Genomic DNA, 23,970 nt, shown 5'->3' on the forward strand with positions numbered 1-23,970 from the left:
CTCGGCCCACTCCCCAGACACAGGGAAAACCCCTGGGAAGCAGACAAAGAAGGCTCGGGTTACACCAAGACAGACCCGCCTCTCCTCCCCCCCACAGCTTGGGTTGGGACTGCCTAAGCAGAACCAGCACCTAGCTCACCCTTAGTGTAGGTGTCTGCCCAGGTGAGCAAGCCTGCCAGTTCTGGTTCCTTACAGAGTATAGCCTGGCTTCCCTTAAACTCATAAAGTTCCACCCACAGGCACAAACAGGAAATTGGCCTGTATTTCAGGGAGGCACCTAGGGCTCCCTCCCTCCATGGCACCTAAGGCAGCCTGTGGGAAGACAGACTGTGATGTCTACAGCTATCTGGGCCATATTTATAGCCTTAGTACTTGGACAGCAAGAATCCAGTGAGTTTAGTCCAGGGGTGGGCAAACTTTTTGACTCGAGGGCCACAATGGGTTCTTAAATTGGACTGGAGGGCCGGAACAAAAGCATGGATGGAGTGTTTGTGTGAACTAATATAAATTCAAAGTAAAGGAGGGGAGGGGAGAGCAAGAGAACCCTCCGCTCTTTTTGGCTCCACGGGCCAGAGAGAATAGCCGAACAGGCCGGATCCGGCCCGTGGGCCGGCGGCTGGTTTAGTCCCTTCTCAAACACATCCACAGTAAAGAAGCTGCTGGAGGACCAAAACAGCCCCCTCACAGCCAAGTCTGATACTGAAGCTGAAGAAAGGGCCGCAGATCCTCTGACCCTGCTTGCCAGGCCCTTCGGGAGCTCTCAGGGAGATTCTTAACCTCCAATTGGATATGGGCAGAGTACTTTGGCTGGGTACAGGGACAGTGGCTCCCAGGGATCCCTCCCACTGCTTTCTAGGCTCCAAGCACTCCTGAACACATTGTGGGCTCACTTTGATGTGAAGAGTTTGACAGTTGTGAAATGCAATGTGTTTGTATAAAGTGTGGCATTAGGGGAACATTAGCTTCCCCTCCCTACCCATCATTCTGGTTTGTGCTATGTGGGGGTGTCTGCTAGAAGAATGGTGCAAGACAAACAGACAAGTCCTCTATCCCCAATTCACAGAGATCTCACAAAGTTCCCTTAATGGAAACCCCTAGAGGATTTCCTGAGAACAGTCAGGCATTCTAGGGAGACCAGAATGTGGAACCCATGTCCTTATAGGTAGGACTGACCTGGTGGTATACATCTGGAAGGCATGGCTGACATTCAGTGTTAGAGACCTTGGATGAGGCCTAGACCAGCCAGCGGCTGGGAATGATTACCGCAGGATTAGGAGGCCTGGCTCCAGCCAGTCTGGGAGAGACCCCCAAGAAGGGAGGCCCTGGAGGAGCTCTCTCCTCCCTTCCCCCTGGTTCTTCCCCCACAAAAAACAGCTTTGCTCTGTCTGTTTCAGGAGACAATTGTAGCCATAGTTCTCACACATAAAAGACCAGAGATCCCAGACCCTTCTACAGGGTTCCAGAAGCCCCTTCTTAGGTTGACAGGGAGACCTTGATAAGGCAGCCCTGCTTCAGAGAGGGAACCAATCTCCCAACCTTACAAAAGGATTTTCTCCCCAGACCCCATCAGAACGTCTTGCATTCTCACACTTGCTGGCAAATCTAAAGGGAAACTGGGACTTTAGGATATCAGAGGAAATGAGATGCAGGTGTCATCATTTAGGAATATTTCTGACAGGGTCTCTCATATTTTCCCATCTCCTTGTTAAAAATGAGGAATCCTATACCTCATCAAACTTCTAGAATTAGAAATGTGTGTGTGTGTGTGTGTACTGGGGTGAGAGAAGGGCCAAGTTTCTGCTTTTTCAAACAAGAGCCCTATGTGTTCCAACACACAATAACATAAGAGAAACGCTAAGAAGGTACAGGAGGGTGAAAATGGACGGGGGCCATACAATATGCTGAGCCTGAGTCCACATTGAGAGGTCAGTGAGTGGCTCTTATCAGAGAGAGACAGCAGGTCAGGCAGAGCCTAGGTATATGTTCTGGTGACCTACAACCTCTGAGAGGGTTATGAAGATCCTCAGGGGAAATGGGGATAAAGAGGCACCATCCTGTCTTCCCTAGGCCAAGAAGAGGTGGAAAGGAGTGTGTGTGTGAAGGCCCTTTAATGCTTTTGCTTCCTTGGGAGCACACAGCTCAGACAGGAGGGGACCCATCCACTCCCAATTCAAAGTGAGAAAATCCAGTTGAGTGGGGAGACACCTAGTGGACAAATAAGAAGTACAGAAACAAAGGCAATGAGAAAAAAATTTTTTTTTTTTCCCCCAGTAAAACTGGGAAAGGCTCTACAAAAAGTTATGCCTGCATCCACTCAAGTGGTCAGAGGCAGCATTCCATACAATCAGTGTCCAGGTGGCAGGCACTCTGGGCTCACAGCTTCTTTCCATGGCTCTCTGGCCAAGCTTCCACTTTCATTACAGGGCCCTGATGTTACAGAGCCAAGGACCTAGGATCCAGTGAGTGAGTGCCACCACATAGCAGGCTCCAAAGTGGGGAGCAGAGAGGCTTGGTACCCACCATGTCACCCTTTGGCTCCGAAAGCCTAGGCTGGAATTTTGGCAAGATGTCTCCTATTCTCCAGGTTCAGGGGGCCTGACTTCACTGCTTTGAACTCAACTTGCTCATTCCCACCTCAGGGCCTCCATATTTACTTCCTTCTACCTGAATCCCTCTTTCTCCAGATGTCCACATGGCTCAATACTAGTTCTTTAGGCCCCAGCTCAAATGTCTTCTGTTCAGAGACACCTTTTCAGACCTTAATCTGAACTAGCCGTAAGCACTATCACATTACTATTTTATTTTTCAGATGGCATTTTTCACTACCTGAAATTATGTTTTGTGTTTATTTGTCCATTAACTTATCTTGTCCTCTCACCAGATTGCATTTTCAATGGAAGCAGGGACTTCATCTGTCTTGTCAGTGCTGTATTCCCAGGATCTAGAACAAAGCCTGGCACACAGTAGTTTCTCAAATATCTGCTAAACTGAATTCTCACTAGGGAACCCTCACCCTCACACTGAGAAGGGCCCATAGTTTAGGACCATAGGACAGAGGCAGTCCTAGCAGAGGGCCAAGAAAGAGTCTATGCCCCAGCCTGTCCTGTCAGGCTCGTTCCAGTGTCCTACTCTGTACCTCCTTCACCTTGAAAGTTTGGAGGAGTCTGGCTGGTTAGGGGTCTCACCCGAGCAAGTCTCAGAGTTCTGGGGGACAGCCCCCTTTTTACCAGAAGAGGACTTTTTGGCCACTAGGCCATTGTCATCCTTGATCTTCTTGAGCCGGGCCTTGCTCTTTGGTGGTATGGAGAAGGTGAGAGAGGTCTTGTTGAACTCAAGTGGGAAGACACCTACATCTCCATCAAAACGGTTCTTGGACACCTGCAGGTATCGTTTCCCTGGCCCAGTTACCAGCTTCCTGTCCTGCAGGATCAGAACATTGTCCGCTTCCTGGCTTGCCTGAGGGACAGGGAGCAGAGGATGAAGGAGCAGTGAGAAGACATATGAGAGAAGCAGAAAGGAAGGTTGAGGACGTAGGGAGAAGTGGCAAGAATGGGGAAAGGAAAAAGTACTTTCCCTTTTCATCAAAGCTTTTTGAACGATTGATGATACTGGGGCCACTTGAGTTTTTCAGTTCCTTAGCAATCTTGCTACCATCCCCAGATTTTGTACCTGCTGTTCCCTCTGCTTGTAACACTTCTCCTGCACAGCCCATCACCCCACTTAACCCCAGTTTCTTATCATTGAGGTCTTAGTCTAAATGACCATTCTTGATCCCCATAAATAAAGAAGGCACCACCATCTTTCCACTTCCGTGTTATTCTCTTCCCCAGCTCCATGTTTGTTTCATCGTAACACATGGTCTGTGCTCCTCATCCTGTATTCCCTGTGCCCAGTCCAGGCTTGGCATGTAATAGGCATTCAGTGTACCTCGGAAGCTCCAGGATTGGGCTGGTCCTGCTGCCCAGAAGGCCCTCCCATTTAGTTATTAAACACCTACTATTGACCAAAAGTCAACCCAACCTTTACTGACACCTCCTCTAGGAAGTCTCCCCAGATACCCCAGGATGACTCAGATGTCTTTTCTCTTTGTTCCCCAAGTACCTGTACTACCTATCATAGCTTTTGTCACACTGAGTTGTAATCACTGTCTCACTGTTTTCCCCACTAGATGATGTGAGCTCCTGGAGGGTAAGGAGGGCAAAGGACCAACAATTATTCACCTTTATATTCCTCATGTCATGGCCCCAGCTGCCTTTTTCAGATGAAGTCAAGATGATTTAAGGCTGACTGAGGAATATGCCTGGTCACACGTGCCCCCTCTACTTTCCAAAGCTTAGGCTCCTCTAAAGGTCACTTACTTTGGCTGAACCAAAAATGGATGCTGTCTGCAATTCCTTATCATCATCCTCCTTCCGGGGATGAATGACCAGTGTCACATGGCAGCTACTGTCTGTCGCAAACTTCCGAAAAGCCCCAACGATGTAGTCTTGAGCTGCAATCCTGCACCCACCCCAACAAAGCAAAGAGGTTATCAGATATCGACAGGACAAGAATATACACATACTCTTGATTCATTCACATCTGCACAAAGCACCACAACCCCACTCTACTTTTCTTTACCCAAGGACTCACACTCAGGTCCCTGTCCATACTTTGTCTGCACACGTGTCAGAAAACAAGAGAGTACAGTGTGTGTGCCTAGGGGCCAGCTGCCTAAGAAGACATGTGTGTTCAAGTGAGTTCCAGATAGATAAAAGGATGTCACCTGTCCGTGGACAGCTGCTCGTGACCCATCATGAACTGCAGATTGTCGATGACTACATGACAAATGTCATAGACATAGACTGCATGCTGCATTGTGTCTATTACAGTCCTGGGAAGAAGAAGAGGCAATGAATTCAAGAGTCAATTACAAGTAGTCTTCCATCCAACCTAGGCAGAAAGCCAGCATTCTGAAAACCCCAGGGTCTGTTCTTCTGCCCTCCCATTCTTTGAAAACCCCAGGCCTGGGAATCTTACCTGATGCTCTGTTGCCCATGGAAAGTCATAAAATAGAGGGGTAGGTCCTCGAAGCGGTCGGCCCACTCATCGTATTTGTCCAGTTGCTCTTCCAGCCGCCCCAAAGCAAACTGTGTTAGCATGATCCGAGCTAATCTCACGTTGCTGATCTCAAAGCTACCCCATAGCGTGTTCACCCCCTGGGTACATAAATCTAGGGCATACTCACTGATGAATGTCGTCTTTCCACTGCCCGTTGGCCCTGCATGGGGGTTGAACATAGACCTGGGTGAGGGAGAGAAGTCCCACCCTTGAAACCAAGACATGGAGCAGGGCCTCAAAGTTGGGAGGAAAAGCCTCCTCAACATTTACAGTAGTCCAAACCCACATGTCACCTGATCCTCTGCCACCACCCAAGCAGTGATTTCCCAAAGGGTAACCTGTAAAGACTGTCAGCTCGCCCTTCCGATGTCCCTTCAAGAGACGATTGAGGTCTGGGAAGCGGCTCCAGCGAACACCAGCTACCTGCTCCACATTTGACAGTTCTCCTAGTACCTCCTCCCGAAGTTGCCGGAAAGACACAATAGACTTGTGCCAAGCGGGCAGGGAAGAACGCAGAATTCGAGAAAGATTTAAGCCTCGGTTTAGGGCCTCCAGGGGACGGGGATGCTGGTCCCCAGGCCGCACCAAGGAGCATCGTTTGGGGTTCAGTTTTCGGGCAAACAACTTGGCAGCTTCCCAGGACCGAAGGTCATCACCAAGCCAGAGCACAATACGTCGGAACTGTTCGAGGTAAGGGAGTAAGGCAGGGGGCAAGCAGGTTGTTCCTCGGGGAAGGGCAATGGTGGGCAGCCCTGTGGATTGGTTTAAGGCCAGGCAGTCCAGCTCACGACTCGTCAGTACCACCTCAACATCTCGACGATTGATCAGCGGTAATCCAAACAGATTGTGGTAGGCACCAGGCCGAGGAATGGTGGTCTCCACATAGTGCACTCCATCCCCTTGGCCTTCAGCCCCTAGGAGCTTTAGGCCTCGTAACCCCGAACCTCCAGGGGAGAACCAAGGGAAGACAAGGCTTCGAACAGGCCGCAGATACCGCACACTGAAACGCTTGAGTGTGTCGTCTGTCACTTTGGTAAGGCCAAACATCACACGAGCCAGCTGTGCCTCCTCCAGATCAGGCAGTTCCCAGAGAGGTACTGCTCGGTCCCAGATCCTCCGAATCTCCTCACTGTCCTCAGCTCCTGGGCCTTCACTAAGCAGGATTCCCTCTCTATCTCCATCCCCACGCCCTTCCACGCTAGCCTGGAAGTCTTCCCAGCTTCCCTCTGCTAGGCTGGTCATGCAGAGAAAGCGGCCTGTGGTCTTGTTAATGAAGAGGCTGAAGGAAGTGGTAGCACCAGTCTGATCCTTGAGCTGTGAGGCTCCCAGAAAGGGGCTGGGTGCCCTCAGGCAGCTGTGGCCATCCTGAAAGGGGATCCCATGTGCCCGCAAATATTGGCGGATTTCAGTTGCAGTTACAGGCAACACTGGTGCCTCCAGGGCTGGGAGAGCCTCCTTCCTGTACCGTCTTCGAGGAGGGCCTGGGACCAAGCTTCGAGGCAGGCCCCTCCAACCCATCCACTTCCCGCGCAGGGACAGCAGGATACGGAGGGGGTACACACTTCGGAGAAGGACCCACATTCCTAGTCAAATGGAGGAAGCCCCTACTTCAAATGCCTTAGGTGCCTGGTTCAGGCACCTTCAGTAATCAGACCCTAGGGATGCTCCACATAGCAATCTTAAGAGCTCACTCTAGGTGGCTTCTTTCTTCAAACTTCTCCCTCAGAAACACCTCTCTGAATCCTCTTCGGCCCTTCTGCATTGCTACATCTACCCAAGGCTATCTGCACGATCCTTTCACGTCTTTGTCCCTGTCTGGCTCCTTTACAGCTTCTCCCATCGCAGCCCCTCACCGATTATGGTTTCTCCAGATCATGTCTCCACCACTACTGCCCTCCACAGATTCTCTGCGTCGTCCTCATCTCCACAGCCCTCTGCGTCCTTTCTGTGGCCCCTCTGCTCTAGATCCCCAAGTAGTGGCTCTCTTCGCGGCTCCTTCCCACAAAGGGAACGACGATACGACTAGGGCGCCACAGAGCGGCTCCCGCCCCTCTCCGCGCCACTTCTCCACCCCCACGCGTGTCCTCCCTCCGGTTCACCCGCGGGATCTCCGCGCTCCGACCCTGGCACAGTGTTACCACTCTCGTCTCATGACTTTCGCTCGCAACGTGGGTCACTCGCGCGCGCCACACGCCAGGACCTCGGAATCAAAACTCCCTGGGGCTCGTGTCCCCGGAACCGGAAACCTAGGTTAGTCCCGCCCCCTCCCTTCTAGTAGGGGCTCGGCGGCCTGAGCGCTGCAGGCATGACGGCGCGCGGGACTCCGAGCCGCTTCCTGACCAGCGTGCTCCACAACGGGCTGGGCCGCTACGTGCAGCAGCTGCAGCGTCTGAGCTTCAGCCTCAGCCGCGACGCGCCCTCGTCCCGCGGCGCCAGGTGAGCCTGCGAAGGACGCGGGATGCGACTCCCGGCAGAGGTCGCCCGGGTTAGGGGTCAGTCACCGTGCTCACTCTTTTGGGGTTTCTCAGGGAGTTCGTGGAACAGGTGGTGGCCGACTTCGCCCGACAGAACCCGGGGGTCGTAATATACGTGAACGCGCGGCCGTGTTTTGTGCCCAGAGTCGTGGCCGAATACCGTGAGTGGGCCGGGCGGTGGCTGGGGGCGGCCTGCGGGGAGCGGGGCGGAGCGGGCGGGCAGGCCCGTTTTCTTTCCCTCGTCTGAGGCCTAACCGGCCCGCCGCCTCTTACCCCACCTCCCTTCTGCCAGTTAACGGGGCTGTGCGTGAGGAGAGCCTCAACTCCAAGTCGGTCGAGGAGATCACAGCACTGGTGAAGAAGCTAGCGAACCAGTCGGGCTTGGACATAATCCGCATCCGCAAGCCCTTCCACACGGACAGCCCTAGCATCCAGGGCCAGTGGCACCCCTTCACCAACAAACCGACAACGTGGGGCGGGCTGCGCCCCCGAGAGGTCCAGGATCCTGCCCCAGCCCCTGTGCAAGCGCAGTGAAGAGTTGCCCCAACTCCAGTCTCAGTGAAGGTGGTTCCTCCTCTTTTGCTTCAGGGATTACAGCCCAGACAGATGGAGCCCACGAAAGAGAAAGTTGATGCCAAAACTTCTGCTTGGGACAAAGAGCTGCCTGTTTCTTTTTGGTGCCCACTGTGAGGGGCAATGACTTTGTGTCTCTTCATTAACCAGTTGACATTACTGAAACCTGAGAGTCTTCTAGGCTCTTCCTGGGCCTCCTTTTTGAAATCCAAATTGATAATCGTGATCTCAAGTCACAGTGCGGGATTTCAAGGCTGGCTTCTGAAGAATCTCTGATGTCCTATTTCTGCAACCACTGAGCTAGAGAGAGCTAGCACCTTCTCTGCTGTGAACCTGGCACTGGGCTAGGCTATATGAGTGTGTATACATTACAAAACTGAGATTAATAAACTTGTCCACTGTCACACTTGTCTTCAAAATATTTTAAGTATATATTTTAAGCACAACACCATTTTTCATTATCATAAAACCAGAAGTGGGGCATATAATCTTTCAGGATGCTTAATATCAAAGGCCATGTAATTGATCTAGGCCTGACCCTTGGAGAGAGTGATTCTCAGGGTTACTGGTAAATGGGGAGCATCTTCTAGGGGTTTAGCTAAAAAAAAGTGGGGGAGATGGTGAGGATAAGAGGTAGGAGGTAAAAACCTAGAAACCTTTATGAATTCTTGAACCACTCTACTTTTGTTATGCCCTTAATGCCATGATCAATTACTAGTGAGAGCCTTAACAAAGGGCAGCCAGGATGGAAGCTGAGGATCCCAATTTCCTCTGCAAATGGTTTTGTGGGGAGCAGACCCAATCCTGCAGCACTTTTCCATTGACTCAGAAGCCTGTCCCCTGGTGATCAGGGGAAGGCCAGTTAAGACCAAGCAGACTACTCATAGCCATGGGGAAAAGAGGGTATTTATTAACCAACCGGGGGTGGAGGAGCGGAGTCCAGGCTCCCCACTGTCACATGCCCATTCCACCCACCTGGGGGGGCGGGTTTGGGGACATTCCTAAAGAGTATAACCATCTCACAATAAATACATTCATTGTGGGGGAGAGGTGGGAGAGGATGGGTGAAGGGCAGTAAAAATCCGTGGGATTCCACGTTCTCAGCTACAAAAATAACAGTCATCCTCACCCAACAGAATGGGGGAGCTCAGTCAGGATTTGATTGTCCCATTTGGGCCTGGAGACTTCAGAGGCCACTGGACCCTAAAAGTGCCCCGGTGAGGTAGGACAGGGGTGGAGCCAAGCATCTAAACTCCCAGCCTCTGCCCTTTGCATAGTTCCAAGAACAGGCTTCATGTGCCAGGTGAGTTATCAGATCTTTCTTCCTCCTGCTCTGATCTAGGGATAGCAAATGCTTGGTCCCCAAAAGGGAGGCTGGCTCATTGAGTGCAGTGTGGGTTGCCCGTCCTAGGGAAGTGTCTGCAAGGACAGCTACACCAGAGAGGGCTCTCTCTTTGAAATGTCCAGGGACCAAACCTGATAGGCCTGAGGCAGCAAGAGGAGGCTCAGAAGGTGCATGTGAGTGGAAATGTAAGCACGTGTATGTGAGGGACATGCCTAGAACTCTGCCTCTGTCACTCTTGAGAGTGACTAAGGGCATGGGGGGAAAGGGGGAGGCATAAGGGCTGCACATTAAGGGAGAAGAATGATGCAGTCTTACCTCCCACCGCTGGCCTGTTCCCAAGTTCTTGACAAGAGGTCACCATAGGGGGCTGGGACTAGGGAAGAGGACTAGATAGGATGGGATGTGGCAATTGGGAGGGAACCCAATGCCCAGAAAAAGGGATGAAATAAGAATGCACCAGAAGGTGGGGGTGGGGCCTGCAGCCCAGCTGGTAGACATTCTTCCATGTGTGCATGTGAATGTACGTAGGGCTCAAGTGGCTCTTTTGGCTACAGAGGTCTTGTCTGGTGTCAGGACCATCCAGCACATGAGGCCATGCAGAGGATGGTGACAGTGAGGCCATCTGGACCTGCAAGCCCTGCCTGAGAGAAAGAGGAAGGATTTGAGCAGATGAATGGGGCAGGAGGATGGGGTCCTCTCCTCCCAAGTGCTCAGGTTAAAGGAATAGGAACTGGGGCTGGGGCTGAAGAACCTGAGGGAGCACCTACCTCTGAGGAGAACCAGTTGGCCTGGGCTGCTCACAGATGGGTCTGTGGAGACTGAGGGGACTTTGGCTGGGCCTGACTCTGGCCAGCCCTATAGGGACATCAAAAGTTAGAAGGGTCTGGAGTTGGGGGGTGGGGGGCGGTGAAGGTAGGGCTGTGTTGGAAGGCAGCAGCCCAGCCTGGGCAGACAGGCTGGTTGGAAGAGCGTTTGTCCTGGGACGCTGGGCTCAGACAGAGCTCTCATCCAGGTGCTCTACGAGCTGTGTGTGCTTCCTCTTCTCCAGAATGCGGCTGAGCTCCTCAGCGAAGGAGCAGGGCCCTGTGGGCACTCCACTGTTGCTCTGCCTCAGGAGCATGTAGCTGTTGCCATTCATCCTGCGCAGCCGGCTGGGCAATGCCACCAGCCCATTGGTCAGCTCAGCTGGTGGGGGGGGTGGTGGTGGAGGAGGTGGGGCTGGGGCTCCTTCCCCCGGAATGATTTGGAGACAGCCACTCTCTAGGCCCCCACCCCCCTCCCCATCGTCACCCTCATCTTCCTCTCCTGGACACTGGCCTGAGACTGTCTGCAGCTGCACAGCAGAGCCCCCTGCCCTGCCAGCCCGACCCAGTGAGTATTTCCGACGATGCCCTCGTCTGCCGCCCCGAAGACAGGCCACATAGAGGAGGGAGGAAGCCAGGATGAGGCAGAGACCACCAAGTGCAGCGATGGCTAGCACATAGAGCAGCCTTACATCAGGTGCCAATTGTGCCCCAGGCAAGGCAGGGGCTTGTGGAGCCGGGGCAGGAGTGGCAGGCCGTACCACGAGGCTGTAAGAGGTCAGCAGGGTGCGGAGGCCATTCTCCTCAGCGTAGCACTCATAGTTGCCACTGTGCTCAGGCTGTGTGTCTGTCACCAGCAACCCATCCACGCCTACACGGTAGCCACCCTGCCCATCACTCAGGCCCATGCTCCCATTGAGCAGCCACAAGGCCCGGGCCAGGTTGGATGGCTGGTCACAGGGCAGGAGGACATCATCACCCCGGAGCACAGTGCGTGTCTTCATTGGTGGTGGTGGCGGCCCTGGAGAGAGTAGGGGACAGGAGGAGCAGTCAATGCCTGCCAATCCTAGGGAAGGCGCTAGAGATGGCAAGCCAGATGGCTCACTGCTATGTCCCCAGCACCAAGCATAGAATCTGGAATCACGGTGACACCTGGCCAAGCTCTGCATTTTTGCTCACACAGAAGGCACACATTGGCCCTTCCCTGTGGTTTTAATTCCTGCCATCTGCTGGTGATGCCTAATCTTTACCTCCAGCACAGAGTTCTCTCCTGAGCATCAGACTTGAATATCTCCCACATGCTGGGCATCAACTTGAGTCTCTTATACATGTCACAGGAACTAAGGCTAAAGCCTCTGTCTCAAACTACACCAAATCTTTTCCTCGAATTGTTATCACTGTGCATAGCATTACCAGCTACCCAGGTGCTTAAGTCAGAAACCTGGGAGTCTCCCTTGCCTCTCACCTGCCCCACCCCCTCACCTTTGTATTAACTCTCACCCAAGATCCTGCTTATGGAATCTATCTCAGACCTGTTCACTCCTCTCCTTCCCCATCTGCTGGCTCACTCTGGTCCCCATCTAACCCATTCATGCAGCAGTGGGGTGACTTTTTAAAAACATTCAACTGGTCATGCCACTCCCCTGTCTTAGCATGGTCCCTGCCCACTCCTCCAGCCTTTTCTCTTGTTGCTCAAACACACCAAGCTCACCTGGCTGCTGTTCCCTCTACTTGGGTGATATCCCTCTCCCAGTGGCTCCCACTTGCCTGGTTAACTTGAGGGGAGAGCACAGCAGTGATCAAAAGCACAAACTCCAGTCTGACTGCTGGGCACAGGTTCAAATTCTGACCCTGCCGCTTAATACCTGATTGACTTTGGTCAGTTTACTTATTCTCCCTGTGCCTCAGAGAGGTTGTCCCTTGTGGGGATGATGATAATGGCACCTCTCTTATGGGAATGCTGAGAGAATAAATGGGATTGTGTATGTGAATGCCCAGCACATAGTAAGTACTCAGTACATATTAGCTATGATTATTAACTTTTGCTCTTCATATATCATCTCAGTCATCTGATCTTCCTTGTCATTGCTGTAATTATTTCTTTTGTAACAAAAACCAGTGGAAATAATTATAATTAATTGTGTGATTGAGTGATTGCCAGTCCCTCCTCCTCCACTTGGCTGTAAGCTCCAGAAGTGAGCATGTTTCCTCATTTATAATTCTTTTGGGCAACAAATGTTTGTTGAGCACTTACTCGGTGCCTGAATCTGAAAGCACACAGACACAGTCATTCAGATACGTACATGTACATACATACAAGTTGTGTAAATGGTAAGGAGGACAGCAAGACCCACACACATCCATGAATATCACTTACCTGTGTCCCTGATGCCTTCACAGCCTCGGTTTCCTCTCTCTATATCCTGTATCAGTGCTGTCCTGGAGACAGAAGACCAGGACTCATGAACAAGGGGAACTGGGCTTCAGGTCCCCCAGTGGAGGGGTCAATAGGGCTGTTACCAACAACTGGTTCCCACTCCCCCTACAGCTGGCAGGCCTTCCTGTTCCGCTCAGGTTCTGAGTCCCTGGGCACGTGGGACCCTTACATCCCCTACCACTTCCCACCTGCTACCCTGAGACCTGTTCGCTATGATGGTGGTCTCCATGCAGGCATGAGTGCTGGGGTCCCAGCCACAGTAAGGGTCCCGGGCGAGGATGCAGTCATAGCAGGAGCGATAGCGGGAACAGCTGGACAGTGGTAGTTGGATGACTCCACTAGGGGCCCCCACATAGAGGCTATGCTGGGAGCCAGAGAGGACAGCTAGTCAGCAACAACCCCACTCCCACTTACAGACACATACACAGCCAATGCCCAGCCTCCCCAATCCCCCTATTCTGGCAAGACCATTTTGAGGGTCACAAGTCAGGGGTTACCTGCGTCGGAGAGATGACCAGATTCTCCACAGATTGGGGCTCCTTGAACACTTGTGTCTCTTCGATAATGTGCATCCCAGAGCCCAGGACCACAGCCTTGTGGATCCAGCCATCAGCTGGTATGAAAAGGGCAGAAGGTCAGATCCCAGCAATGGAATCTGCTCTGGGCCCCCTGCAGTAGCCTAATGGGACCAGCTCGGGAATCATGAGGTCAGGGACAGGATTCAGCCAGTAGCAGTGGGCCCTCAGGACATTGGGAACTCTGGGCTTGTTATGGCAGGAACTGAGTTAAGAAGCATTAGTGATCAGGGTCAAATGTCATTGTGGTTGGTGACAGGAGTCAGAAGTCACCAAAACCAAGTGTTCAATGGGGGCCAGTAGCGAGTATTCACTGAAGAATAAACATCAATGGTTACCAGGGTTTTGTGACCAAGGGTCATCAAGGGACTAGAGGTCAACAGGGATCAAAGGACAGGTCAGCAGTCATCAGAGGGCTTAGGCCAGGGGTCAGAAGCACCTGTGCTCAGAAAGAGCAGGTCATAGGTGGGTCCAGCAGGCGTGGTGACAGGTGTCCCTGTGAGGTGTGTGTAACGCACGCTGCGCTTGAGCAGCAAGGGCCGTCCACGTGTGGGCACCACGGGCCGAGCCATCAGTGGGTGCAACTTCACAAAGTCCAGGACCAGCGATGGCAAGTCCTGGGATGAGTTGTAGCCTTGACTGCGCAATGAATCTGTGATGCACTAGGGTGGGGGACAGAGGTGGTGAACTTCAGGACTCCCCACAGAAATCCTACTCTCCCAGGGGTTTTGTCCTCCTGCCTGTGCTCCCCACAGGGCCAGACCCTCCAGTCCCTCCCAGGGGTTCTGTCTACTGAGCACCCTACCCCAGGCCTGCTCCCTCACCGAGCCAGGCCGGGGCTCCGGCACCCCACCCTCATAACGGCCCCAGCGCCGGACACCATCCTGATATTCCATGTAGGGGCCTGCAAAGACAGCTTGCACCTCTGTCAGGTCATAGCGGCAGATGGCTGAGGCCTCCAGGGTCTTCCTAGGGATAATACATAGAGGAGAGGGCTGAGTCACACTGAGTGGAGCCTGCCTGTCTGCCACCTGCCCAGCCTGTAGCCCACTGTTACCCTGGTTAACCCCAGCTCAAGGCCCATAGGGCCTCCTGAGGGTCAGTAGGCCACTGGCCTCCAGCCCTAGGCTAGCTAGACATTCTTGAAATTCTCTCTCTGCAGCCAGACCTCCCCACAATGGATCCTATCTTATCCTCAGTAACCTCTGCTCCAGCCCCTGTGCTGTCCCCAGTTTCTTGCCTCCCCACTGTCCCTGTACTGACCACTGTGTGGTCAGCGTGAAGGCTGCATAGAAGTGTGTGCGGGCTGAGGTGTCAGCGTCCAGGCTGCAGACACCACGTAGTGTCTCATACTGTGGAATGTGGCAGATGAGACGCGCCTTTAAGAAGGAGGTCCACTTCTTCTGTAGGATCTTCCTCCCTCCCAGATCTCCCTGGTGAGGCAGGGGCATGGGGTCAGGGGCCAGGGTCAGCGGTTCAGCCTCTACACCCTTGCCCCAACCTCAGTCCTACTCACTTTGCACACACGGGCCACACGGGCCACACGATGGCTGCTGCGGCTCTGAGCAAAGCTGCCAGAACCCTCCTCAGCTGCACGCTCCGTGAAGAAGTAGTAAACTTTGTCATCATCACCCACCGCACTGGCCTTGCTCTCCCGCACCAGGATGGAGAACACAAACTCAGCATCTGTGGGTTGGGCAGTTCAAGTGGCTTCAGAGACATCTCACGTGTCTTCACCCTCCCACCCTGGTCCTAACCCCTCACTCAACGATACAGGAATAGGCAGGCTCATCAGGGGATTTGGGGATAGGATGACCAACTGCCCAAGGGAATAAAGATGAAGAAATAGTCCCTGCCCCCCATCATCCTGAGCCTCATCCTCCTAACCATTGAGCCAGTGCATGGGTGCCTCCTCAGTCCTCAGGGCGTGCGGATGGCGGCTCCGGCGAATGTCAGGAATGCTCCGGAATTCATACCGTGTGGCTGTGTAGAGGCCTCCATCTGGGGTAGGGACATACCAGGCATGAGACATGTCACATACAACAAGGCACATAATGCAAATGGTGGCAAGTCCTAGCAATGACATCTATGTCCATCACAGCATGCATGTGGATGAGGGAGGAGTGGGGAGGAGGGCATGCTCACCAATGATGAGGCCTGTGAAGCCACGGGCTGGGTCATAAGGACACTTCTCCTTCCCCTCCTCGAAGCTGGTTGGCAAGGTGAAGGCCTCAGCATCCTGGGGGAATGAGAGTTCAGAAGTCAGTGGTTCCAAGGAAAGCCAGGGGCCCATGGTCAGACCAGTCTGGGGTCAAGGACCGATGATCATGACTGGGACAGGCATACTCACAATGGCTGCACAGAGGGGCTGGAAGGCATGAGTCCCACATGCGTAGAGGTGGGTGGCATTGAGACGCTGTAGAAACCGCACATGGTTGAAGCACTCGGTCTGTGGGGATAGGTAGGGGAGGGCCGTGAGCCCTGGGCCTCCTTAGTGGCCTCTTCCATTAGTCCAGCTTGGTAGTCTGGCTCTTATCCCCACTAACAGGACTCACAGTTCTTTCCAAGATCCCAGTGCCCAGAACACAGAATATTCCCTGGAACTCGCTCTCCTTTGGCCTCCCAGGGGCATGACTCCTCTTCTACCCTCTGTCTCTTTTTTTTATTATTTTTTAAAAATATATTTTTTATTGAGTTCAGAGAGGAAAGGAGAGGGAGAGAGAGATAGAAACATCAATGATGAGAGGGAATCATTGATGGGCTGCCTCCTGCACGCCCCCTACTGGGAATTGAGCCTGCAACCCGGCAAGCGCCCTTGACCAGAATCAAACCTGGGACCCTTCAGTCTGCAGGCCGTTGCTCTATCCACCAAGCCAACCAGCTGGGGCCCCTCTATCTCTTATATTACATTATATACTCTACCAGCTTCTCCTGCACCATCAGTTCAGGTACTCTCAGGCTCTCCCCACCCTAACATGCTTCTCTCACATCTCAGCAATGTCCCCCAATCCTGGAGCTCCCTTTTGGAGTGACCCTATCATATCTATCCTCAGGCTCCAGCCCTCTCTCCACCTGATATTTCCAGACACATCAAACTCACCTTGTCAGAAAGCAAGTTCATCCCCTCCTCCCTAACCTGCATCTTCCCTCCTAAACCTGCTCATCCAGTCTTTCCCTCCTTTCTTCTTCCCTGCATCCTACTCAGTCCAGAAACCAGGAGTCATCGTTGCTGCTTCCCATTCCTTCACCCCCACATTCAGACCTGCTCCCTGATGAAATGTACCTTTGTCCTCAATGTCTCTTGACTTGGTCCACTGCCTCTACCTGAGTCCAAATTACCACCAGCAACTCTTCCCTGAATTACTGCAGCAGCTACCTGACAGCACTCCCAACCATCCATCACTCTTTATAAGAAAATGACTTATTTATTCAATGAATAGGGAATACGTGCACACAGTGTACAATTCAAAAGGTACAAAGGAATATGTTGTAAACAGAGTCTCCTTTTTATCCCTGTTGCTTCAAAAGAGACTGCTGTTACCATTGTCTAGAGTTTCCGTCCAGAGATATTCTACCAATCAGCATATTCTTGCAACCCACTTTTTCCAAGGCATTTTTAAAAATCTAAACCAGATCATGTCACTGCTATATTTAAAAAGCCTTCAGTGGCTCACCAGAGTCCTGAACATAGGGTCCGACATGCTCCTGTCTCTGCCCCTTACGCTGGCCTCACCCTATTCCAGCCACACTGGCCTTCTCTGCCCATCAAATGCCTTAAGCTACTACCCTCTTGACTTCTTTGCCTTGTTAATGGCTCCTCCTCCTGCCTGTTACCCAGGGTTTGAATCCACGCAGGCGTCTGTCTCATCCGGCTCCCTCACTGGGTGCAGTATTTTGGCATCCATCCCTCCTTTCCACCAACCTGCTCAGGCCTCCCTCTTCTGACCCACACCATGCCCCCAACCTCCCTACTGCCTTTCCAGCCTATAGACTCCATTTTAATCCATCTGAGGCCTGGGGCTGGATAACTACTCCTATAGTAAGTAATGCTTCCTCAAGATGTTTACATTAATAAAGGCAGGGCGGAGGAATTCTGTAGTCAAATAAGTTGAAAACCACAGGTTAAAACCTACCTTTACCGGGAACTTCTTAGAGCCTTAAGGGTGTTGCTGTGCATTATGGGATTGAGCATGCAGCATTTCCCAAACTCATCTGACAGTTAAATCCCTCTTTTGAAAATTAATGTTCCCCAGCATATGTTTTGGGAAATGTTCTGTAGACTCAAAGTGTGGTCCAGGGACTAGCAGTGTCAGCTTCACCTGGGAGCGTGTTAGTAATGCAGAATCTTGAGCCTTCTGGGTGAGGGTGCCCATCGTCCCAGAATAAAATCCAAATCCCCAGCTGGGCGTTTGCAGCCCTTTGTGGCCTGGGCTCCACCTGCCTCCCAGCCCCATTTTCCATCCACGCTGCACCAGGAGGCAGCCTTTGATGAAAGCTCCAAGAGGCACCTCTTTAAACACAGCTGTCCCAGCACCACTCCTGAATCACTGAATCAGAATCCCTGGGTCAGTGGACCTTGGGAATGCCTATTTTTAAAAGCTCCCCAGATGGATCTGTTACATAGTCAGACATGGGACTCCTGCAGACAGAAAGAGCTGACACTTCACCAACGCCCCTCCATGGAATACTGGGTACTTGAGCTATTCCTTGACCAAAACCTCATTTTTCTCATCTCTAAAATGGAGAACAATACTATTTCACAGGGTTATTTTAGAATTAGGTGAGATAATAGCTGTCAGCACTTACTAGAAATTAATTATTGTTATCATGATTGTTATTTTGGAGCCCAGAGGAAATTAAGATGCCATCACAGACCAAGCTAATAGGTCACCAGATGTTTGAATTAGAAGTGCTGTGCCCAGGGCTTGCCACTCCAGTAGTACTTACAGTGTTTATTGTGGTTGCTGCAACTGACTGGCTGATTGTTACCTCTCCATCTGTGTTCTCAACCCGGATATGCCCAACTGAGGAGGAGGAGGAAAGGAGCTGGGGATGGGGCAGACCACATACCTGATTATTTTTTCCTTTTTGATGACATTTGCTTTGCATCTCTGGGGAGGCCTCCCAGTGGATCTGGAGAGGGGGCAAAGGGGAGAAAGGCTGATGCACTGACCCCAATACCCTTGCCTTTCTCTATTACCTGTGAGACCAGGTGATAGGACCCCAGGAAATGGGGGAAATTGGGGTGGGGGTTTCAGGATGAGCATTGGGTGTAAAAGAGACCTGGGCTGGGAAGGGCAGAACTGTCTGACCAGGGAGCTATGGAAGGCTGCAGAGTTTTCAGGAAATTGAGGCCCTGGGGAGCTGGATGAAGCTGGAGACCCTCTGGGTGGTCCAGGTTTCAGGGGCTGACCTCTTTGTGAGCCCCATCTCCTATGTCGTGGGCATTGAGAGAGAACAGGGCGCCCCGGGCTCCCACCAGCAGCCTTGCTGAGGCTTCTTCCAGCAGCAGTGTTGAGTAGTTCTGGGCGGGGCCCTTGAAGTGCCGGGTCCCAGAGAGCTCTGGGGAGAGCAGGAGCTGTGAGCCCAGTTCTTGGCCTGACCCCAGTCCCAGCCCCAGCTCCTGCTGCCTTTTGAGGTGGGGAGTTGGTCTAACCTTCATAGGGGATAGTCATCCGCGGGGTGGCATCTAGTTCTCTGGATGGTCTTCGTGGCAAGGGTCCGGGGACTGCAGTTGCTGTGAGGACACTCAGGAGAAGGGGCCAGAGCCTCCCCCACATCTTCCTTTGGAAGCTCAGACCAACAAGACCCCCAAAGGGAGCCAGGGCCAGAGTCAATGGGATGATGGGAAGAATAGTCACAGGGGTCAAGGTCCAGGGAGAGCACTTGGAAGGTCAGGGGTCAAGGGGCCAGGGCGGGTCCTGGAATTGGGGGGACATGGAATCATAGGGTTGTATGGCCATGGAATCCAAGGTAAGAGGTCAGAGGATCACATGCTGCCTGTCTGCATCAAATACAAACTCCATGGTGAGAGGAAGTTGTTGGGTCATAGAGGGATTGTAGGTCACTGATGAGGTTTCCCTGCCTGGACAGCAGGGCTAGTCCGGGTTCTCTGAGATCTGGTTTCTGAAGGCAAAAAAAAAAAACAGGAAAAAAAGCCCTTTGATCTGTGTGTGGGTGGAAGGTAGATGACATTACCCCCAGACTACAGGGAGTATTGAAGGGAGGTGGCCAAGCATCCATAGAACTCCCACGTCAGGACTGACTCAGTCATTCTGACACAGGAAGTTGGGTGGAACTCGCCCTCTTTACAAGACCCTTGACTCTCCCAACCCAAACCTAAGTTAATAGCTCTTCTCTGACCAAGTTAGAAGCTTAGCCAGACCTCCATCTTGGTGGAGCTTGGGTTCTCAGGGAGAATGCCTTCTCCTCCCAACAATGAGACCCAGCGGGGCAGCAGCTGCCCTTGCTGCCTGCGGGGGTGCTTTATGCAGGAAGGCCTGGGCAGAGCCGGTTAATGGGTCTTTGTTTATTTTGTCCCGTTTTCTCTTTTCCTGGGCCTGAGAGCTCCCTCTGGAATTTCTCTTTAATTAGACACTTCTCCTCAGCATTCCTCTCTGAGGGGGTGCACATCTCCGCCCTGCCCATTCGAGTCTGTACTGCACCCTCTGCCTAGGCATCTACACATGTCCCTACCTGCAAACAGGCACTCACAGACATTGGGGGTATCTGCCCCCGCTGGCTGCATGAGTGTAATGTCTATGCAGGAGGCTCCAGTGTGCAAGGCCAGTTAACAGACATGAGCAACATGGAAAAGGCAAACAATGGGATCCCTGAGCTCTTGGCCACCTCCCCAGGCATATCTTGGAGACTATTCCCACACCTGGACCCTCCTCCAAGCCAACCAGCTGGGGATGGGTTGGGGTAGGTGGCCTCCTCTGAACCAGGTAACAGGCCTGATCTCTGAGGTGGCTCCTGAAGACTTCCTGAGCTGGGCTATGTGTGGAGGAAGCCTGACCCCCCAATCTCATCAGATGCTCACAGACAGGGCCAGAGGGGTCACTGGCCTCTCCTTTCCCTTCCAGGTCAAATATTAACTATGTGGCCTTGAAGAGAGGGGAGGGACTAGGAGCTGGCCAGAGGAAGAACAGGAATTTGGAGCGTTTATTTAAGAGGTAAAGGTCAGCACTGTAGTGGGCAGAGCCCTGAGGGGGAGAATGGCGTATGAATAGAGAGAAGAGGGTCCCTGGACCACAGAAAGGGCATCAACTACTGGCTTAGGGGCTGGGGCAGCAGGAGGCCCCGGGCAAACTGCCCATGCTCCACTCCTCACTGTGGAGGCACACCTATTTACCTTTGGGGCCTCTTATTTGCTTAGTGCAGGAGGGGGGAGCCCTATGGTGAGGAGGAATCAGTCCCTAGGATTGGGCAGGAGAAACACAGCCCAGGTCAGAGGAACCACTCAGAGTGTGATGCATGGCACACTTACACAGGTTTACACAAGAGTCACATGTGTCCAGAGGAGGGTGATGTGCATGCAAACAGGTACATACACATATACATATGCAGAGGAGGGCTGTGAACATATGTACTCAGGAGAGTCATGCACACACACATTCACAGGATGGTTTATGCACACATATGTTCACATAAAGGGCCTACCACATGTATTCATATGTATTCACATGTAAGGTTATAATTACATGCCCATTCATTCAGCAGGTCACACAGCCTTAGAGGTTGACAAAGATGCTATAAACTCACATATGTGCATATGAAGAATTGTACACCATTCACAGTGGGTCCTGCACTTATACACATATGTGGAGGGACATGCACACAAACTCATTGATACAGTGGTTCAGGCACTGTCATGTTCACAGAAAGTTCAAGTACATGTATGTTCACAGTCCTCAAACACAATTACATCTATGCAAATGTACATACAGATGTACAAGCATATGTACATACAGGGGTCTGATTCTCACTGCAGGCTTGGAGGCTGCAAGTGTCCACGGAGGGTGAGATTAAGAGCCGAACCCCAACTTGCTCTCCAATGTCCTAATTCTAAGGCCAGACTGTGTGTGTGTGAGATGGAGGGAGGCTTCTGACCTCAGATGCTCAAATGGGATGGGTTCATGAGTCAAGGCTGCTCTGCAAGGGAGGAAAGAGGCCCCTAGTTTTAGTCAAGGAAAGATGGAATGGAACAGGTAACTTGGCACTCCTCTACTCCCATGTATACTGCAGTTCTAGATATGGGAGTTGGGCCTAAACTGTTGGGAGAGAGGGCGGGGTTAAGGGGCAACAAGGCTTCAAGGTCCCCAGTCCACACCCCACACTCCACCCCTGGTTCCATAGTTTGGGTTGCTCCCCAGGGCCAGCCCCCCTGGACTCTGATCACCTTCCCACTAAGGCAGATCCTAGGGCAGAGGGAACTGAGGAGGGGAGACCCCCCCACCCCCCCGCAAGATCAATGTAGGATCAGCAGGCTCTCAATCTTCATTCCAGAGGTCCACCTGCTTAGTGGGGGAGTATCTCCCTCTGCCCAATGGGATGGTGGTCTCTCCTGGCCTGAGAGCCCCTCCCCCCTGCCTCCTTCTTCCACCATCTCCTCCCGTATTCTCTCCTTTCCTCGGGTCTAACCTCAATCTCTACTGCTGCAGCTCGAGGACAAGCTCTCCTATCCCGCCTGACATCAGGAGACGTGACCCAGATCTCGAGAACACTGTTCGCCAAGCGGCCCCCGCCCTGCACCGATCCCCGACTCCACGTTCGCAGGTCTGCGCCCAGCGCGGCTGGAGGCCTGGCCCGCGCCCCTCTAGTCTTTATGAGGGACTGGGGGACTTGGTGGTGAGAAAGGCCTGGCCCAGCTTGGAGGGTGGAATGGATGTGGGGAAGGCCTGGCCTGGCCCGTGCCCACCTAAGCCCAAGCACCTCCACCGCCCGCACTCCCTGCCTCTCTCACCTTTGCGCTGGGATCCTGGGCCATAGAGACAGCGACGCACAGCTCCGCGGCCCCAAAGCACCAGCTGCAGGATCAAGGGGCCGCGGTCAGACGCGGGGCGGGGTGGAGGCGGAGCCAGGGGTGGGGCGGGGACCTGGAAGGCGGGGCCGACCGGGTAGGGTGCCTAGCAGGTGCTGCTGTCTTCTTTCACTCCCCACGACCCTACACAGTTTAAAGCCAAGGCTTACAAACAGCTCTCCAGCAACTGGCGCCCCCGCCCCCAAGGCCCGCAGCCCCAATACTGCCCCCTGGTGGTAGCCTCCCTACCCCCAGTGCCGTCAACGGTTTATATTCCCCCTGTCCCTTCTAGGATTTCCTCCTGCCCTCCCTCAATCCCCTCTCTTTAAGTCTCCTCTGGGGGCTTAAAACTCCCCCAAAGCCTGAGAGCCCGAGGCCTGTCCTCACTTCTTGCCACCCCCTTGTGCTCTCTGCCTTGGGTGCGGAGGGCCACAGTACGTGGAGACCAAGCATTGGGTCAGCTCTGAACACAGAACAGGGTCTTGATTCTCAGTTCCAGGTCCCCATCGCCTGGTCTGTCAGCCAGACGTCTGAGTGGGTGAAGGTCAGGACTGGAGGCATGAAGTAATAGCTTGACCAGAAGTGCACTCAGAAAATGCTGTTTTTTTGGGATAAATAAGCCACAATCATTATTTGTACCTGTCCACTCAACCAAATCTTAACTGGGGTGCACCTCCTCAGGGACTGGGTCAGAGACACCTGCCTTCCCTTTCAGCTCACCTTGGACATCTTTCTCACTCCAGACCTTGCAGCGAACTCCTAGGCAATGCAATAGCCTGTCCTTCCTAAGCTCTGTCAGTCACCTTACTCAGCAGCAATCTAGGAAGCCCTCTCAGAATCAACTCCCCAACTCCTTTAATTCAACTAGGATGTTCCTCCCACACCATCTTGGGCCTTCAGTTTCCCCTCAATTGAGGCCATGCCTTCTTCCCACCACCTATTAAAGGCCTTTCTAGGGTTTGACTCAAACCTGAGCTCTAGCCATGACCTGGCCTGATCCTCTCTCTCTCATCCATGACAGTATTGATACGGGCCTACGAGCGGGACCAAAATGATGAGGGCCACAGGGACACAGGTCACTGACTCTTGCATGTGCCTAGGAGTCTGTGCTCTGGAAGGACAGTGGGTGGGGGAACAGGTGAATGAGTACTGGCTTGAGAGCGGGTGAAGATTCAAGAGGCTCTGTCATTATTTAACTTAAGGGACCCAGGGAGACACATCATCCTTCTTTTTCTGAACTCCCCAGAGCTCAGTTTGGCACTTCCTCATACGCAATCTCATAGTTCGGGCTGCTGTGACTAGACAGCAGGGCTCACATCACACTTCCACCTCCCCCAGCACTCTGCAAACAGGATGTGTGTATATGTGGAGGGGGAGGTATCTGGAGAAAAATGCTTAAAGTGTACATACACATTTACATAGAGTGCCCAGCTTAAAAAAAAATTGTGCATTCATTCCACCCTGAGGGATTAATAGCTTATTTTAAAGATAGGAAAACAGGGTCTAAGAAGTTAAGTAACTTGCCTTGAAATTATTCTTGTGCTTACAGAGGGAGCAATCAGGACTGGGAAAACCAGAGAAGGGAACAGGGTAGCCTGAATGGGGAATGGGCTATTACCAGAGCAAAGGCAGAAATGTGAA

General features: G+C 52.7%; 3 protein-coding genes across 6 annotated transcripts; 1 reads left to right on the top strand and 2 right to left on the bottom strand.

The window, feature by feature from the left end:
- Positions 1-2,236: 2,236 nt before the first annotated feature.
- TWNK (twinkle mtDNA helicase) lies at positions 2,237-7,331 on the bottom strand. Of its 2 annotated transcripts, XM_080640461.1 has the most exons (6): positions 5,439-7,275; positions 5,228-5,260; positions 5,020-5,107; positions 4,766-4,873; positions 4,359-4,500; positions 2,237-3,456 (listed from the first exon to the last, which is right to left on the bottom strand). In XM_080640461.1, exons 1-6 carry the CDS (start codon positions 6,679-6,681, stop codon positions 3,142-3,144), a joined length of 1,929 nt encoding a protein of 642 aa, XP_080496587.1. In that variant the 5' UTR covers positions 6,682-7,275; the 3' UTR covers positions 2,237-3,141. The 2 variants fall into 2 exon arrangements, with proteins under 2 accessions (XP_080496587.1, XP_080496586.1); XM_080640460.1 differs by having other exon boundaries at positions 5,020-5,260; positions 5,439-7,331.
- Positions 7,198-8,562, top strand: MRPL43 (mitochondrial ribosomal protein L43). The gene is made up of 3 exons (XM_080640467.1): positions 7,198-7,536; positions 7,629-7,735; positions 7,867-8,562. The coding sequence occupies exons 1-3, from the start codon at positions 7,406-7,408 to the stop codon at positions 8,106-8,108; spliced, it is 480 nt and encodes a 159-aa protein (XP_080496593.1). The 5' UTR covers positions 7,198-7,405; the 3' UTR covers positions 8,109-8,562.
- A 470-nt stretch (positions 8,563-9,032) lies between these two features.
- On the bottom strand, positions 9,033-22,533 carry SEMA4G (semaphorin 4G). 3 transcript variants are annotated; one of them, XR_013958996.1, is made up of 16 exons: positions 22,273-22,533; positions 18,964-19,433; positions 18,721-18,869; positions 18,378-18,440; positions 15,658-15,756; positions 15,453-15,546; positions 15,195-15,308; positions 14,824-14,993; positions 14,571-14,740; positions 14,132-14,276; positions 13,747-13,969; positions 13,230-13,345; positions 12,936-13,096; positions 12,673-12,734; positions 10,260-11,316; positions 9,033-10,133 (listed from the first exon to the last, which is right to left on the bottom strand). XR_013958996.1 is itself a non-coding variant. In XM_080640459.1 (15 exons), the coding sequence occupies exons 2-15, from the start codon at positions 19,085-19,087 to the stop codon at positions 10,484-10,486; spliced, it is 2,523 nt and encodes an 840-aa protein (XP_080496585.1). In that variant the 5' UTR covers positions 19,088-19,433; positions 22,273-22,533; the 3' UTR covers positions 9,034-10,483. The 3 variants fall into 3 exon arrangements, 1 of the variants encoding a protein (XP_080496585.1); XR_013958997.1 differs by lacking the exon at positions 22,273-22,533 and adding an exon at positions 21,279-21,461; XM_080640459.1 differs by having other exon boundaries at positions 9,034-11,316.
- Positions 22,534-23,970: the final 1,437 nt, after the last annotated feature.

This window comes from Plecotus auritus, assembly GCF_963455305.1.
Source record: "Plecotus auritus genome assembly, chromosome: 9".
Classification (NCBI taxonomy): Eukaryota; Metazoa; Chordata; class Mammalia; order Chiroptera; family Vespertilionidae; genus Plecotus; species Plecotus auritus.

What these genes read in the sequence shown, in the direction of transcription:
- MRPL43 (XM_080640467.1), top strand. Translation starts at nt 7,406, where the DNA reads ATGACGGCGCGCGGGACTCCGAGCCGCTTCCTGACCAGCGTGCTCCAC. An exon ending in CCCTCGTCCCGCGGCGCCAG is followed by an intron (nt 7,537 to 7,628) that starts GTGAGCCTGCGA and finishes GGGGTTTCTCAG; the next exon opens with GGAGTTCGTGGAACAGGTGG. An exon ending in CAGAGTCGTGGCCGAATACC is followed by an intron (nt 7,736 to 7,866) that starts GTGAGTGGGCCG and finishes CCCTTCTGCCAG; the next exon opens with TTAACGGGGCTGTGCGTGAG.
- TWNK (XM_080640460.1), bottom strand. Translation starts at nt 6,681, where the DNA reads ATGTGGGTCCTTCTCCGAAGTGTGTACCCCCTCCGTATCCTGCTGTCC. An exon ending in CATGGGCAACAGAGCATCAG is followed by an intron (nt 4,874 to 5,019) that starts GTAAGATTCCCA and finishes TCTTCTTCCCAG; the next exon opens with GACTGTAATAGACACAATGC. An exon ending in CCATTTTTGGTTCAGCCAAA is followed by an intron (nt 3,457 to 4,358) that starts GTAAGTGACCTT and finishes CCTGTCCCTCAG; the next exon opens with GCAAGCCAGGAAGCGGACAA.
- SEMA4G (XM_080640459.1), bottom strand. Translation starts at nt 19,087, where the DNA reads ATGTGGGGGAGGCTCTGGCCCCTTCTCCTGAGTGTCCTCACAGCAACT. An exon ending in CTTCACAGGCCTCATCATTG is followed by an intron (nt 15,309 to 15,452) that starts GTGAGCATGCCC and finishes TCCCTACCCCAG; the next exon opens with ATGGAGGCCTCTACACAGCC. An exon ending in CCTGCTCTTTCTGAGCACAG is followed by an intron (nt 13,346 to 13,746) that starts GTGCTTCTGACC and finishes TTTTCATACCAG; the next exon opens with CTGATGGCTGGATCCACAAG.